Source organism: Mirounga leonina, unplaced genomic scaffold (genome assembly GCF_011800145.1).
Source record: "Mirounga leonina isolate KUSES-001 unplaced genomic scaffold, KU_Mleo_1.0 Mir_118, whole genome shotgun sequence".
NCBI lineage: Eukaryota > Metazoa > Chordata > Mammalia > Carnivora > Phocidae > Mirounga > Mirounga leonina.
The window spans coordinates 6,191,156-6,209,374 of NW_023270277.1; the positions used below are offsets into that span (position 1 = coordinate 6,191,156).

Here is an 18,219-nt window from a genome sequence, read left to right on the forward strand (position 1 = left end):
CAGATGGTTGAGCGTCTGCCTTCAGCTCAGGTCATGATCCTAGGGTCCTGGGATCGAGTCCCGCATCAGGCTCCCTGCTAGGCGGGGAGCCTGCTTCTCCCTCTGCCTCTGCCTCTCTCTCTCTCCGACTCTCATGAATAAATAAATAAAACATTTAAAAAAAAAAGTATAAGCAAATTCTCAGTTAAAACAAACTTGCAGATGATGGTTAAAAAAAAAAAAAAAAGGCCGAGACCAAATAGAAGTAGGTAAAATGATCAATTCTATTTACAGAGAATGAACATATGTCTTCCGAAAGGGAAGTTGTCAAAATCAATAGCAGACATGACTGCCTTTGAGCCTAAAAAACCAAAGTGCTAAACTGCAAATTGAAAGGACACTCTACTTCCCCTACTCATTCTAATTAGCGAAGAGTTATTTAGACCTGGTACAGAGAAGTAAAAAAACATTTCTCTTCCCAAAGAAAGGAATAGAAAACGTTTCTTCTTCAAGGAAAAAAAAAAAAAAAGATCAGAGAACTCTATTTTTAAAAATCCTGGTTCTCACATATGATTTGAAATACTAAGGATTACGTAAGGTCAGGTTCCTCATGGCACTGTGTATAAAGCATCTGAAAAGGCTTCTCAGCAAGAAAACACCTCCTCAGTACAGAGTCCTAAGGAAAGAGAGCATGTTCACCTTCACAGTGCTCTGTGTTGTCCGATTCCAAAAGATACTACTTACATTTCAATTTTCTACTCTGTTTACACTGACCACAACATGAATGGTGTCCCTGGACTTGGCCAATCTGAACTATAAGCCTTCCTCAACCCCTCTTTAAAATGTGTCCCCCAGGGCGCCTGGGTGGCTCAGTTGGTTAAGGGACTGCTCGGCAGGGAGTCTGCTTCTCCCTCTGACCCTCCCCCGTCTCATGTACTCGCTCGCTCTCATTCTCTTTCTCTCAAATAAATAAATAAAATCTTTAAAAAAAAAAAAAAAAGTGTCCCCCAGGGGCACCTGGGTGGTTTACTCAGTTAAACATCCAACTCTTGATTTTGGCTCAGGTCATGAACTTAGGGTCCTGGGATCAAGCCCCATCTTGGGCTTCCCGCTCAGCAGGGAGATTGCCTAAGGATTCTCTCTCCCTCTCCCTCTGCCCCTTCCCCTGGTCACATGCACACGCATGCTCTCTCCAATAAATAAGTCTTTAAAAATATATTAAAGGGGGGGCACCTGGGTGGCTCAGTTGGTTAAGCGACTGCCTTCGGCTCAGGTCATGACCCTGGAGTCCCTGGATCGAGTCCCGCATCGGGCTCCCTGCTCGGCAGGGAGCCTGCTTCTGCCTCTGACCCTCCCCCCTCTCATGTGCTCTCTCTCTCTCATTCTCTCTGTCTCAAATAAATAAATAAAATCTTTAAAAAAAAAAAAAAATATATATATATATATATATATTAAAGGGGTGCCTGGGTGGCTCGCTCATTAAGCATCTGCCTTCAGCTCAGGTCATGATCCCAGGGTCCTAGGATCTAGCCCCACATCGGGCTCCCTGCTCTGTGGGAAGCCTGCTTCTCCCTCTCCCACTCCCCCTGCTTGTGTTCCCTCTCTGTGTCTCTCTCAGTCAGATAAATAAATAAATAAAATTTGAAAAAATAAAAAATAGAGCACCTGGGTGGCTCAGTCGGTTAAGTGTCTGCCTTCAGCTCAGTCATGATCCCAGGGTCCTGGGATCAAGTCCTGTGTCGGGCTACTTGCTCAGCGGGAAGTATGCTTCTCCCTCTGCCTCTGCTCCTCCCCCCTGCTTGTGCTCTCTCATGCTCTCACTCTCTCAAATGAATAAATTTAAAAAATCTTCAAAATAAATAAGTAAATAAGTAAAAAATAAAATGTATCCCCTAAATACTGGAGCATTTAGGGGTGAAATATGTAGACTGGGATATAATTTTAATTCAGAAAAAAAATAAGTTGGGGAATAAATAAGAATGGTGAATAAATAAGAATGGTGGAATTTTTAAAACTGTTGAAGCTGGGTAATGGGCATATAAAGGTTCATTATCTCTGTACATCTCCATTTGAAAAGTTTCATAATAAAAATAGTATATATATATGTACACACACACACAAAAATCACACACACACTACCCCCTGGTATGATTTATGAGAAATTTAAATAGAATCACCTGGGAAAACTAGGAAAACTTTGATGCTACAAATCTGCTGTCATCAGAAGGAAGCAGAAAAGACGGCATGTGGGAATTAAGAGAACAGCTCTAAATCTCAGGACGAGATACCTACAACTGGCCGCGCCTATCAGAGGACTGGCCACGTGGCAATATGGTAGAGGCTGAATAAATGATCCCTGATTGATTTTTTTCATTGGTTTCTAGGAAACATCTGCAATTGCCAGAGCCAAAAATTAGATTAAGAAACGCCAGTATATCCCAACCCTCACAAGAATCAAAAACAACATGCTCGCACAAACACAGAGGCGATATCAAAGTCCTGCAGATCCTACACCCCACAAGAGGAACTACTAAAGCACAGATCCAGCAAGTGCATCCTCCCCTCTCAGGGAATTTTCATCTCAAACAAGAGTCTACAGAAGAGCAAACCTACAAAGCCTTATCTGTGAGCGGGTTAATAGTACAGCAAATGAGCAAACAGCATGAGCTCTCACTTAAAAAGGAAAATTCAGGGCGCCTGGGTGGCTCAGTTGGTTAAGCGACTGCCTTCGGCTCAGGTCATGATCCTGGAGTCCCGGGATCAAGTCCCGCATCGGGCTCCCTGCTCAGCAGGGGGTCTGCTTCTCCCTCTGACCCTCCCCCCTCTCATGTGCTCCCTCTCTCTCATTCTCTCTCTCAAATAAATAAAATCTTTAAAAATAAAAAAATAAAAAATAAATAAAAAGGAAAATTCAGAAGAAATCACAAAGAAGCCCTTCCACTGAGTCTCTGCTGCTTCGCCAAGACTGTGTGCTCTTCTCCTGATTTGCTTCTGTCACCCAACCAGTCACCTGTAACAAACAGGAAGGAGGGTATTTCTGTATTTAGAGCTCGCCGGGAAGCCCTGCAATTAAGAAGGGAGCTAACTGAAGGGAACCCACACACCTGAAGGGTCATAAATGAAGGCTTTCTATCATAAAGAATTCTTCCCCACCAAAAACAAAAAAACCTCTTTTTACTAATGGCAGCATCTAAAAAATGGTAATAGAGTTCTATCACTGGGCTGCACCCAAACGCACAGTAAGAAAATACTACTTTAAGTGGTTTATTTGTCTTGGCATAAAAGATGTGCAAAATAGGTGAAGAGAACTACTCAGGCCTAAAGGAAATGTTTGTATGTCTTTCTTCTTCATCTGTCCTATTTCATATATTATAAATAGTAAATTGCCCTCTGAGCCCAAACTGAAGAGACAGAGCCCATCCTCCACACTTGATTTTTTTCTATTAAAAACAAAAACATAAAACTTTACACGTAACAGATAAGAACAAAACCCACATAATGTATCTTTGTACACATTCAGTCACAAAGATGTCCAAAGTCTTCATTTAAATATAATTAAAATAATTACTTACCATCCAAAGCAAAAAAGTGCAAGATAAAGGCCCAAAAGGGTGGCAACGACATGTCTTATAAAAGAGCTAGTTTTGCTTGAACGTAGATAAGTTCGAAACCAAACAGCTGCTAGCAAGGCAAAGAGTTGGCACACTACAAAGTTGACCTGTAAAGAAAAATTAAAATTTCGTATTAGCAACGCAGACTTGACTCTTTCATTTGATGTCACATTTAAGTTCTCCGGACAAACACACCAAAGGTATATAAAATTAAGACCTTCCAAGTTTACAAGAGAAACAAAAACAAAAGCAAAAATCGGGGCCTTGGCAGGGGTGACAGCTCCGAGTTCGAAGAGACGGGCGGGCGCACCCTCCCTGTACCACAGGGCCAAGTGGCACCCAGCGTGGAAAGGCCTGGAGGGGCACCTGGCAGAACCTGAAGGACACGGGGATGCAGACACAGGAACGGCACGGGGACCCTGTGGTTTAGGGAACGACAAAAATGTGTCTTAATGACGCAGGCATCCCTCTGACTATTAGAAAAGAACGGCTCTGAGTTTCTCCAAAAGTCCCCTGGGCCAAGATCTGCCAGCATCCCCGAGGGTCTGGTGGAATGCATCCTCCTCCACGTGGAGCTCGCGGCCACTCCCGGCGGAGGGCGTCAAACGGCAACGGCGGGTCTAGAACCACCACTTAGGCACAGCGGGGACCGGCCGCCTCAGCTCTGGGGGATCTCAAGGACTGGTGCAGGCGGCGAGTGGATGAATGACAAGGGCGGAAGGAGCCTTCAGAAAGCAATGAGGAATCACATTTACTCTCAAGTCCACCATGTCCGTTTTTAATCTTCTTCATGACCGCAGAGACCCTGCTCTTAACTGTGGGAATGAGGCGCGGGCTGACATCAGTGTGGCTGTTCTTCTCTCCCCTACTACTTCCGCCCTGGCAAAACAAGGCATAAAAGGCTAAGAAGAAGAATCTCTTTGGTACTTATTTTTATTTATTTGAGAGAGAGAGAATGAGATAGAGAGCATGAGAGGGGGGAGGGTCAGAGGGAGAAGCAGACCCCCCGCCGAGCAGGGAGCCCGATGCGGGACTCGATCCAGGGACTCCAGGATCATGACCTGAGCCGAAGGCAGTCGCTTAACCAACTGAGCCACCCAGGAGCCCTCTCTTTGGTACTTAAAGACACAAGAAAAATCTCCATTTCTTTCTTATGAAATCTTTTCTCATAGACTATTAAGGAAAATAGGTCTTAAAATCTAAATAGAAGAAAAAAATCCATTTGACATGAGGAGCTTGCAAAAAACACAAAACAACAAAATCACTGTTTCAGGCACCTCAATTATGAACAAATCACACTATCTACATGTAGATGCTGCCATAGATCCATAGAGACACTTCTGCCTAAAGACACACACAGTTATGTGCTTTTTCTCGCATTACAAGGAGAAAAACAGTTGAACATTGTTGTACTTTGTCTAAGGGACCATTGTTCTTTGAAACAGTCAGACTCAATACAAGCAAATTGTCATTCCAACAGGTTTTAAGCACTTTTCCCTCCTAAAGGGTCCTAACAATATTTTCTTAAACTGAAAGTAAATACATCAGAAAAATAAATATTTTCGATACAAATACTACTTACATCTGCAAAGCTTCATCCAGTTTAAAAACTTCATTTCAAACACCCTTGAGTTCTTCAAAAATGTATAGGGCCTCTATGATGGGCAAAGCGTTAGGAAACCAGAAAATGCACAAGTCCCAGACCTAGCCCTGGATAACTTTAGAATCTAATGAGAAAAGAAAATAGGTACACAAAGAACTTCAACTCAACTATTAAACGTCTTTTTAAAGGTTCTATGAGAAAGTGTTTTTAAGAACACCGCACCATAGGAAAGCACATAGAGGATGAATGTCTCAAGGCAGGTGACAGGATTCCCAATCATAGCTGATATCCACAACCATCTGAGGAGTTTCTCCTTGTCTCCCTCCTTGTCTCCCTCCTCCCTTTTTCTTTTCATTAGTGTATAATATAAAACAAAGTGTGATAATTATCATAGAAGCATTCTTGGGCCACTGACATACAAAATATTGTATCTTTGTAAATACCCATTTCAACACTGTCATCTTACAGATAAAGAAAATGAGATCAGGTCTTACTCCAGACACTGAATCAAAATCTTTGGGGGTAAACCCAAAGGTTGATATAAAAAACAAAAAAGAAAAAACACCCCATATGTCCTGATAATCCTCGAGGTATAGGAGCCAATAGTGTTGGAAAATTAGGGAAAGGGCATTTTATTTTTTATTTTTTTAAAGATTTTATTTATTTGACAGAGAGACAGAGAGAGAACACAAGTAGGCAGAGAGGCAGGCAGAGGGAGAGGGAGAAGCAGACTCTCCACCAAGCAGGGAGCCCGACGCGGGGCTCGATCCCAGGACTCTGGGATCATGACCTGAGCCAAAGGCAGCCGCTTAACCGACTGAGCCACCCAGGCACCCCAGGAAAGGGCATTTTAAACAAACAAATGACAAAAACAAACAATGTGAAGGAACCACTGAGAAATGAAAATGTGAAGGAGCACAATGTGGACTCCTGGAAGGTGGGGGTGGCCAGAACGGGAGGTGGATTTGGAAAGTGAGGGCTCTGTGTGTCATGCTGAGGAGTTTACAGCTGAGCCCGTAAGAACTGAAAAACCACTGGAAATTTTTAAAATAAAAAAGTGATGTGGTCCACCCTCTGCTTCTGCAAAGGCAGGAACAGAACAAGGACAGGAGGCTGCTATATCAGCCTCCCTGAGAAAGGAGCCTGCAGTTGCAGGGACAGAGAGGAGAGAACCAATTCAAAGGATGCTCAGGCCAGAGGACTGTCAGGTCTGGTCACTAGATGAAGGGATGAGCGAATGTGAAGGGCAACAGGTCGTTAATAAATGATAGCATGGTGAAAAAGGACAATGTGGAGGGAATATCCAGAGCAGATAAGGAAACTCCATCTTAATGTTTAGGTGACCTGTCTAAATAAATAGCTTAAGAATAATTCATAAATTATCCACTAATAATTTATCCACTAATGGCCAGGACAACTGTGCAGGAGATACAAAGATGCACAAAATGTGGTCCTGCTCCAAAAAAACCAAGAGTGAGTCACAGACACAGAACCAGAGTACAATTTAAGCGCTAAGTCTCAGACCCCAGGAGAAGCCAGAGGAGGAGCACTCCAACCCCCAGACCTGGGGAGGCATCCCCAGGCAGAGCCAGCGTTTGAGCCTTGTGTCTGGGCTGGGAGGATAAGGAACTGGATGGTCAGACAACGGCAGGAACTCTAGGAGGAGGGAGTAGCAGAATTCGTATCCAGAAAAGAAGCTATAGGACACCCAGATGCAGAAGTCCACACTCCTACCTTACATAGAAGACATACACACCCAAATGTTCAAATAACTGTTCTGAAAGGTCTTAAAGGTAAAACTTTGCCAAACTGAAACCCTATCTCAGTCATTCTTTCATGGGTGGGGTAGGGCTGGGGAGGCCAAAGATTACCAGAGAGGGAGAGAGCAAGAAAGAAGGAACACACCTACGCTATCTGGAGATACATCATGTCCTGGGTACTTGGCACTGGTTATCACATTTAATCCCCAGAACAAGGTGCCATTTCCCCATTTTACTCAGCCAACTCCAGGTCACTTATAATAACAGGTATCTAAGTCCAACTGGTTCTAGGCTGATCAAGGGCTGCCTCTCTACTTCTAGAGAATGTCTGAAGGTCAAACTTGATTGCTACAGACAAGACTTTTAGAAAGGATGCTATCTGCAAAACAATGCCACCCTATTTAACAGAACATCAACAACCGGTCACGTCCCATTGCTAATAAACACAATAACAAAGATCCTATGTGGAGTTCATGTACATTTGTTTTGACTTGTTACAGGTCAACCCTTTCTACAAGCTTTCTTTTAGATGGAAAGAAATTTAGACTAAAATGACTTAATGTTCTTTTTTCAAAGCTGTTTTGTTGAAAATATATACACATGACCTGATGTGCCTTCAAAGAAACTGCCCCCAGTAATTTGGGAGTAGGGGAGGGGGAGGGCAGGCAGGGTACAGGAAGGAAGAAAGAAGTAAAACTGGAAAACCTTAGCTAATTTAAGAATTACTGGTAACAGTAAAAAAAGCTGCACAGAAAAGTCCTTATAAAAGCAACAGTTGTAGACACATCAGAGGATGTTCTTTAAGGAGCATGTTTTGCATGAGCTGGTGAGAGAAGTATTTTCTTCAACACCAAATGACGTGGCTTGATCTCACAATTAAGTCAGTGTCTAGGCACTCAGGTTAAAAGCCTACTACTCAGTAATTTATGACACTCCAATGTAACAGCAACAAGATTAATTATTTTTTAAGGACATTCAAAGAAATACTGAAATACTTAATATCCAAAATAAATCTGTAAGTGCATTTAGGGAGAGAAGGATCCAAGATAGTGACCTAGGAGGCTCCTGAATTCACCTTTTCCAAAGGACACACCGCAACTCAGAATCCACAGAGCGATCTGTAACTATGGGAGGCGCTGGATGGGAACTACCTTACTGTGGTGATCATTTTACAATATGCTCACATACCAAATCATTATGTTGTACCCCTTAAACTCATACAATCACATATATCACTTACATCTCAGTAAAACTGGGGAGGAAAAGTATTTAGGTAGTTTAAAAGCTATTTCAAAGATTAATTAATTAATGTGAATAGGGTAAAGGACTCTTCTTCTAGAAAGACTAAAATCACACCCCATTTCATCAGCTCTGCTGCTAACACCAGCCTGCATTTTTACTGTGGGCCAGGGGTGAGTAGGCCCCTCTCAGGTCTCCACCTGACCAACGGTTGCTCGCAGTGCCCTTGAAATCCATGGCCAGGGCGTGCTCAGGTCCCACTTCCATGGGCTGCTCCCCATGAGTGGGTGTGGCAGGAAAAGAAGATAGGCCCGTTTCTAGGACACTGGAGACTGGCTTTGCGGACCCCATCCACAGGACTCAGACCTGCAGGCGGCTGGCTCTACCACCTTCTTCCAGGCCCTTCCGGCTTTCTGTCCCAAGTACTTCCCCAGGTCAATTGCATCGAACTGCTCCTCGAGGACCCAAACTAACACAACCATTCTAAGCCCTTTACAATTATCAACTTAATCCCCACACAAACCGTCTTAAGTTGTGCTCTACTCTCTGTTTTAGAGATGAAGAAACCAAGAAACCAATGTATTGCCTCCTACACTTAAAAACAAATTCCAGATAAATTAACGGTCCGTACTCAGCTGTGGTGGTCATTCATGCTATTCACCTACCGCTGCTTCTCCTCTCCTGGGCAGAGGAAGAATGAATTTCCTGACTCCCCGCCATGACGAGCCTCGGCCAGTGAGCTGTGAGCAGAGTGATGTGCGTCACCCCTTAATCAGCAGAACCAGAACCTTCAGACTTCAGAGTTGTCTTCCCATCTGCAATGTTCCAGAAACGACGAGCAAAGCCCCCCTGCCAACTTGTAATTAGACAAGTAGCAAGACAGACCTTTGTTGTTCTAAGCCTGTGAGATTTAGAGATAGTTTTTCACCCCCGCATAATCTAGCTTATTCTGACTTGCTAAGATAACTAAAATTATGTATGTCCAAGACAAGAATGTAAGAGATTACATAAGCTTATTGAGTAATATAAATAACATAATAAATAATATTAATTTTACATAATAAACAGATTTTGCTACACAAAAGTTGAAGACTTCTACACAACAAAAGAACACTAAAATAATGTTATAAGTAAGTCTGGAAGGAAAAAATGCGTACATGAGATACATGACAAAGGGTTTTAATATTCAAAATGTAGAAACAACTAAAAGTCAATAGGAAAAAACATAATTAAAAAATAGGAAGGGGCGCCTGGGTGGCTCAGTCAGTTTTGCATCTGCCTTCAGCTCAGGTCATGATCCCCGGGGTCCTGGAATCGAGTCCCACACTTCTCCTTCTGCCCCTCCTCCCATTCATTCTCTCAGTCACTTTCTCTCCCTCTCTCAAATAAATAAAATCTTTTAAAAATTTTTTAAAAAGTAAAATGTGGTTAAAAGAATGCATACATCTGTATGTTTTGACGTGAAAGATCACCAAGGTAGTCTAGTAAGTGAAAAGCACAAGCTGCAGAACAGAAGAAAAACCCAAACTACGTATACATTCCTTCATTATATATATATTTTCTGTACTAATGACGAACCTGCTATGCACCCACAATGTGCTAGACATTAGCACTGTCTCCACATAATCTCTTCATGAATGCCACACGTCCCTACTTGTCAGTGCTCAACAAACAGCAGGTGAGCTCTAGGCACAGGCCGTGTGCTTGGCAGGCCAACTTCAGGTAACCCTTGGGACCACCCTGGGGACGCAGCTCTATGCTGCTCACTACACGCTGCCCTGCTTCCCTGTGCACATGCACAGAACCAGGCATCAAACTATCAGACTGGTCACTCCGGAGAAGGAGGTCATGGAGAAGAAGCAGACTAAAAATATTTCCAATGCTGGATGTAGTGAAACCCCCTATGCAAACCCCTCCCATTTCCCCCACAAAAGGAATAACTACTAGCCTAAAGTTGTAGTACTCTCATAAGTATTTTCAAACCTTTTCCACCTGTGTAATTTTATCCTCACAATATTCATGTGACCTAAATGTTATCTCTACTTTAAAGGAAACAGCAAGCATGGAAGATTTGGGATCCAGACCTTGTGACTCTGTCTTAGGCTTTTTCTTTTAGTTCCAAAGTTGAACCTGATCCTACCATTTTCTCATTTTTACCAAGGGTGCCTACACTTTAACTAACGTGTAGCTAAGAAAATGTTACGCTTCAAATTTCCTCCCTCTCCTGGAACACGAGGAGGGGATTTCGGAAGTGTTCAAAATGCATATCAAGTTATACACTCATCATTGTGCAATTTTCTTTTTTTTTTTTTAAAGATTTTTTTTATTTATTTATTTGAGAGAGAGAGTGAGAGAGAGAGCACAAGAGGGGGGAGCGGGAGAGGGAGAAGCAGACTCCCCGCCAAGCAGGGAGCCCAATGCGGGACTCGATCCAGGGACTCCAGGATCATGACCTGAGCCGAAGGCAGTCGCTTAACCAACTGAGCCACCCAGGCGCCCATCATTGTGCAATTTTCTGAACAGATCTGTGCTATGAAATAGGAGCTCACCAGCCACACGTGACTATGAGCTCTTTCATGTGGTTACTCAAAATCGAGATATCAAATACACACCAGACTTCAATGACCTAGTACGAAAAAGAATGTAAAATTACCTCATTAATAATTTTTATATTGATTACATACTGAAATATTTTGAACACACAAAGTTAAATAAAATATTTTATGAGCATTAATTTCACCTGTTCCTTTTTACTTTTTTAATGTGTCTACTAGAAAACTTAAAATTATATATATGGTTAACATTTGTGGATCACATTGTATTTTTATTGGACAGCCACAGGCAAATCTGATACACTTTTTTAATTTAAATTCCAGCATAGTTAACATACAGTGTCATATTAGTTTCCGGTGTACAATATAGTGACATTGCTCGGCTCATCATGATAAATGCACTCCTAATCCCCATCATCTCTTTCACCCATCCCCCTCCACCTCCCTTCTAGTAACTCTCAGTTTGTTCTCTATAGTCAAGAGTCTGTTTTTTGGTTTGTCTTTTTCTTTGTTCATTTGTTTTGTTTCTTCAATTCCACATATGAGTGAAATCATATGGTATTTGTCTTTCTCCGACGGACTTATTTCACTTAGCATTATACCCTCTAGATCCATCCATGTTGTTGAAATGGCAAGATTTCATTCTCTGTTATGGTTGAGTAATATTCCGTTGTATATACGTACCACATTTTCTTTATCCATTCATCAGTCGATGGCTACTTGGGCTGCTTCCATAGGTTTGGCTATTATAAATAATGCTGCAATAAACATAGGAGTGTGTGATCTTTTCAAATTAGTATTTTTGTATCCTTTGGGTAAACACCTAGTAGTGCAATTGCTGGGTCAGAGGGCAGCTCTATTTTTAACTTTCTGAGGAACCTCCAGACTGTTCTCCAGAGTGGCTGCACCAGCTTGCATTCCCACCAACAGTGGAGGAGGGTTCCCCTTTCTCCGCATCCTCACCAACATTTGTTGTTTCTAATATACTTTATTTTTAAAGCTTAAAAATGTTCCCCCTCCAATGAAAAAATGTGTAAACTGCTACACGTGCCCAAGAACATTTTGTCAATTACCACTACATCAGAACTAAGCATTCTATAAACCAACAATTGACTTATTTTAGAGTAAAAATAGAATTTAAAAAAAAGTTAAGAGTAAAAAAACCTAAACCTTGAGGCAGCTCAAGAGGAGTACAATCCTCAACATATTAACAAAAGTGGCCCAAAATATCAATTCCTACCTCCATATCTCTTATCAAGGGAATACAAAATCTGTTTTAATGTTACTTTTCTATAGTATTACTGGCTTTTAGATAGTACATTTACATTCTCAGCCAGTGTCTTGCAAGGTAAACAGCCAGGCTTTGGGAGACCCCACACTGCTGGGGTGGGAAGTGAGGCACGCAGCCTATAACCAAGGAAAAAAGGGTTCTCAAGGCCCCACAGACAGAACAACCTTTAACATCATCGGCACTGTGCTCAAATCTACCTGTGTAAATCCAGCTGTGTAAGCATCACCCAGACAGCTAGTTTGAAATGGATACTTGCCCCAAAGGTTTTATTCCCCAAGCCTAAACCAGGACCTGAATTTTTTTTTAATTCCCTAGGCAAAACCTGTGTGTAGCTATGTTTGGGAAACATGTCCTCATCAACCAACCTCAAATCCAAGTAGATATGATGGGTGACAAAGGCAAGGCATAACACTTTTTAAATCTTTAGGAAATAATATAAATATATAAAAATACCATTAAATACCCACCAGTTTTGCCAAAATTTTAAGTCTGACAACACCAAGCATAGACTACAGTGTGGACAATGGGACCTCATACAAGGCTAACACAACTACTTTGGGAAACAATTGCATTCTCTTACAGGACTGAAACTATTCATACCTTATGACTCAGCCACTTCACTACTTAGAGGTATAATATGGGAACCACGAGACATGTACAAGAATATTCAAAACAGTGTGATTCACAATAGCCAAATGCTAGAAAAAACCCAATGCCCATTAACAGTAAAATGGTTAGGGGCACCTGGGTGCCTCAGTCTGTTGAGCATCCAACTCTTGATTTCAGCTCAGGTCATGATCTCAGGGTCGTGAGATCCAGCCTCAAGTCAGGCTCCTTGCTGGTGCTGGGCGTGGAGACTGCTTAAGATTATTTTCTCTCCTTTCCCCTCTATTCCTCCGCTTCCCCTCACCTCTGTCTCTCTCAAAAACAAACAGTAAAATAGCTAAATTGTGGTATATTTTTACAACAGGAAATTACACAGAACAATGAAAATGAAAGAATTACAGATTTTTTTCACAACATATGGATTAAATTCAACACACAATGCTGTACGAAAGAAACCACACATCTCTTGAATTCATTCAGAGGAATACAAACAACATAAAAACATATATTAATAAAAAACTCCAAAAAAACAAGCAACAACCCACACTGTTTGGGGATGCCTACCTGAGCAGTAAAGCTATAAAGAAGAGCATGAAATGATTATCACTGAAGTGGTAACTGCGGAGGAAGGGATCAGGTTACAATGAGGAACATCCAGGGGGGTAATATTCTATTTCTTTCCCCGGGTGGTTACAGAGATACTGACTTTTTAATTGTTAAACTTTATGCATTAGCTATGGTAACATTAGGTGCTGTAATAAACAGACACCCAAAAATAGGTAATGGCCCCAACAAAACTGGGGTTCATGTTACAGCCTGAAGCGGATATTCCCCGGCCAGGGGGCAGCCTCCCTTGGCGGCTGATTCAGGGGTCCCTGCTCCCTCCATTCTGGGGTGCCATCATCCAGAACCCCATCATTGCTTCATCCAGCCACAAGAAGGGAAACATGAGAGCATGGGAAAGGCACACCTGTCCCTAAAGAGCCCCAGCCTGAAAATGGGACACGGATCGCTGTGGGCAGAGCCGCTAACAGAGCCCCCCACCCTGCAAGGCCGCCTGGGCCCTGCGCTCGGGCTGCGAGCCAGGACAGGCAGAACGCTGACTCCCGCCGAAGAGCTCGGTGGCCTCCGCCGCACTTCTGCTGTTTCATACTTTCCTACATGGGTGTTACATTTCACAATTAAAAAGGGAAAATGAAAAACTATAGCTCTATCTCTCCAAGTAGTCATGAGTCTGCCCCAAGGAAGAAATTCAAAATGTCGTTCTCCATACGCAATTAAATTAGGAAGGCAAGGCATGAAACTGAGAGTATTAAATTGTTACATGTGTATCTACACCTTACACTTATTATGAATGTTGAAACCCATAAAAATCTTAAAATTAGAAGTGTCCTAAAAGACCAGCCAGTCCAGCCCCCAATCTATAGAGTGTTTCCCTCAGAAACTGCCTGGATATAGTTGGTCATCCATCTTCTGACTTCCAGAGACAGGACGCTCACTACTTCACAAGCCAATTTGTTCTATTGTTGGAAATCACTAAATTTTCAAAAGTTCTTCCTGACAGAGACCTGAACTCTTCCTCTGAGAAGTCCCCCTTGCTTCTGCTGGCCTGTCCCTATCCAGGTCAAGTCAAGTGTCCCTCTGTGGTCCCCCAGCACCTACACACACTCCGTGGCTTGTCTATCGTATGTGCTCCTCTACACTCTCCAGATGGGGCAGAGAATCTGGTACACAGCAAACAAACTTTTTTTTTAAGAAAGTGGCCTATTTTGTGTCTTTTAGAAAGACACAAAATAAGCCTAATTAGCTTTCCACAAGGATAACCCCTTTGAAGATGCACAAACTCCTTTCCACAGTAAGCCACAGAAACGCAACAAATGCTATTTGGAGAATAGCATTCCAGACTTTTTACCAACTTTGTCCAATACACTACTCAAATAAAGAAAACCAGGTATTTCTCTGCTTTTGATATAACAATTCCTGAATCCTACAACACCAATATACAGCTTTCTTAAAGTCACAGTATGACGCTTTGTCAACTAAATTTTAGAAGACAAAATACTGCTTAGGATTTTATCACTTGTTCTGACGCCCACCAGAAAAGTTAAGTCACTAAAAAGAATTCCAAATAAAAAGTTCTAAAGAAATATAAGTGGGGAAAAAAAGACTGAAGAAACAAAGTTTAGCTTAGTCCAGCATTTTCTTTGAAGAACAGGTTGAGAGTTCAATCCTCCTTGCAAATGCAGCCATTCTCAGGGAGTGGGGAATTAGAGCTTTCTACGCACTCTCAACACTAATGGCTTTTAAATATTCAAATTAAAGTCAAGAGTTATATAATATCTCAACAGTTCTGACATATACAACATCTCAAAACAAACTTTAACAGACTCTTATTTTTCTTTATAAAATTTAGCTAATAATCTTTTAAGTCCTAAGTATTAAATACCATTCCTCCTCACAAATTATTGTTCTCAGACTGAAAAACTGTTCCATAAACCCAGTTTTCCAAACTTTTAACTGAATTAGTCTATCGGAAAACGTAAAAACAAAACTTGATAGCTTTTGGTGTAGCAAGTGCATACCAGGTCCAATGTCACTTAACAGAATATATCACGACTATACAAATAGATTAAAAGGAGGGAACAGTTCAATATAGACTAAGAAGCAAAGCATCACACTCACTAATTAAAATACCTAAAATTTTCTAATGAATGAGGGATCATGAACAATAAAAAACTGTCCAGCAAAAGCTTTCTGCTTGAGGTTTAACTGTCCCTCTGAATACACCAAATATAATTCCTGTTTGTAGTATGGTTGGTTTTAATTCTTTGAGTGTTCTGAAAACCTAAGCAGAGCATCAGAACCAAAACAGAACAAGGATAGGAAGATGCTAAGGCAAAACAGAATGAAGCAGCATAACAGGCTCTGGAGTCCAACTGCTGTTAACTTGTTTAGTATCTCTTAACTTCAGCTTAGAAAACATCTTCATACAGACAAATAACAACCAGCTAGAAACTCTAATGGACGGAAAAAAACCCAGCTACAACAGCAACCAGAAATATTAAGTAACTAAAAGTAATCTTTTTTTAAAAATTTTTTATTGTTATGTTAATCCCCTACATTACATCATTAGTTTTAGATGTAGTGTTCCATGATTCATTGTTTGTGCATAACACCAAGTGCTCCATGCAGAATGTGCCCTCCTCAATACCCACCACCAGGCTAACCCATCCCCCACCCCCCTCCCCTCTAGAACCCTCAGTTTGTTTTTCAGAGTCCATCGTCTCTCATGGTTCGTGTAACTAAAAGTAATCTTAAAAAGAAATGGACAGTATCTACGTGAAACAAATTTTAAAATGCTAGATACGGGAAGAGATCCAAAAACTACTTGACTAGAAAGGGCAGCTATTCTTGGATAGGAAGACTCCAGTGTCATAAAAAATGTTCATTGCTCCCTACATCAATCATTACATTTAAGTCCAGAACAATAAAAAGTCAATAGGCTTTTTAGAAAAAAAAAGTTGATCTTAAAATACAGAAATATAAACAAGTGAAACAGCCAGGAAATTTATAACAAGAGGAGGCTTCCTCTATCAGAAGGTAAAGCAAATTTAAAAACTAGAATGAGGACTAGATGAAGAGAAAGATCAATAAAACAGAACTGGAAGTCCAGAGATAGATTCAAACACATCATGGGCATGTAGAATATGACAAAAGTAACATTTTAAAATGTTCTGGGGCAAAACCAATTAAAAAAAATTAGAGGCAATTCCATTACCATAAATATTAAAAATTCCCTAGTTGCCAAACACTGTAAGCAAAGTAAAAAGATAAACAATAAACCTGAAAGGAATACTTGGAAATTATACCATAAAAGGCTACTTTCCTCAATATATATAAAGCTCCTACAAATCAATAATAAAAAAGGTAACAGGGGTGCCTGGCTGGCTCAGTCTGTGGAGCCTGCAACTCTTGATCTTGGGGTTATAAGTTCAAGCCCCACGTTGGGTGTAGAGATTACTTTAAAATCTCCAAAAAAAGTAATAAAATAATAGAAAAACGGGCAGATATATGCATGGTCAGTTCTCATTCACATGAAAAAAAATGCCCAAACTCTATAATAAGAGAAATGGAAATTAGAATAAAGTAACATTTCACCTATCTGAGTAAAATGAACTTCAAAAGCACTCGGTATTGTCAAGTGTATAAGGAAACAGAACTCTAGAACACTGGCAGTATGTACTAACAGAATGCTGATGGAGAACAATTTGGCACTGTGGGAGACGATGCATTTAATATTGTGTATATGCGCCTCAGCGTTCTATAACAGGAAAAATTGGAAAAGACAGAAACTAGTTAAAGTATGGCACGTTAAGTCAATGAAATGCTAAACAGCCATCAAAAAGAATGAGGCAATCCCTAAGCACTACCATGAAACGATCTAGATTTCCTAGAACAGAAGACCTTTCCCCTTGCCAAGATAATGTTGATTTGGTTCAGTTACCAGGCAGCCGCTTGCCTCGAGAAAAGCTAGAGCCTTCCCTAGTGCCAGGGGGTGAAGAGTGACTGGTCTCAGACAGTCACTGCCAACAACTAATTCAGGACGTGGACGTGTGCTGCGATTCTGGTCTGTGAGAAATGAAGCCGAGGACTGTCAGCACAGTCTCCCCCACATGTAAAAATGGATACGACACAGATACGCAGGTTTTGCCCATGGACTTTGCAATTTACGTGAGACCCACGGAACGGGAAAGGTGCCTGAGAGTTAGATGAGGCACTGCCTAAGAGAAATAAATAGGGAAACAGAAGAAAAAGAACAAAGCAGCAGGTCTTGATAACATCATTAAGCTGCTGAGTTAACGGATCCTGGAAGCATGCTATCCCTCGGTTTCCACAAGGTCACAGACATGCCCTTGGGGATATCGCTGGAAGGATATACCCCAGTAAATGGTAACAGTGGTTGCCCTTCAGGGTAGGGGATAGGGGTAAAGAGAGACTTTATCATATATCCCTGTCTACTTTTTTATTTTGTACCACGGTCATTTATTATCTACCCCCAAATAATTAAATTTTTTTAAAGTGATACATGCTTGTGGGGGGCCTGGGTGGCACGGTCCGTTGAGCGTCCGACTCTTGGTTTCAGCTCAGGTCATGATCTCAGGGTCGTGAAATCGAACCCCACATCTGGCTCTCTGCTCAGTGCAGAGTCTGCTTGAAATTCTCTCTCCCTCTGCCCCTCCTGCTCATGCACGTGCTCTCTCTCTCTCTCAAATAAATAAATCTTTTTTAAAGAAATGATACATGCTTGTTTTCAAATTTCCAAACAAAAAAAACTGAGCACCAAGATTTAGGATCACAATTATCTCATCTCCCTACACTGCCTCTGCATTGCTAGTTTCATCCCACTAAATGTCAAGTCATGGCAGCCAGGTCTTAAAGGATATGAGCATTTCGAACATGATTAGGTCACTGCCATAGATGAACAACTCTTTCAACAAGCATAAAGTAAACTGAACTCCACTACTGTCAGAACCAACTTTGGTGAGGTAACACAAAACTCTTAATTCAAGAACTACCA

At 41.4% G+C, this 18,219-nt stretch overlaps 1 protein-coding gene across 3 annotated transcripts in view; it reads right to left on the reverse strand.

Moving 5' to 3' along the window:
* Positions 1-18,219, reverse strand: part of LOC118007355 (lysophospholipid acyltransferase 2) — a 118,431-nt gene that overhangs the window by 66,944 nt on the left and 33,268 nt on the right. For 2 of the 3 annotated variants that reach the window (XM_035000412.1, XM_035000411.1), the window contains exon 2: positions 3,552-3,697. In XM_035000412.1, coding sequence (XP_034856303.1) covers positions 3,552-3,697 — 146 coding nt within the window. Of the gene's footprint in view, positions 1-3,551; positions 3,698-8,857; positions 9,179-18,219 lie in introns of those variants that run through there. The other variant, XM_035000413.1, reaches the window with a different exon arrangement.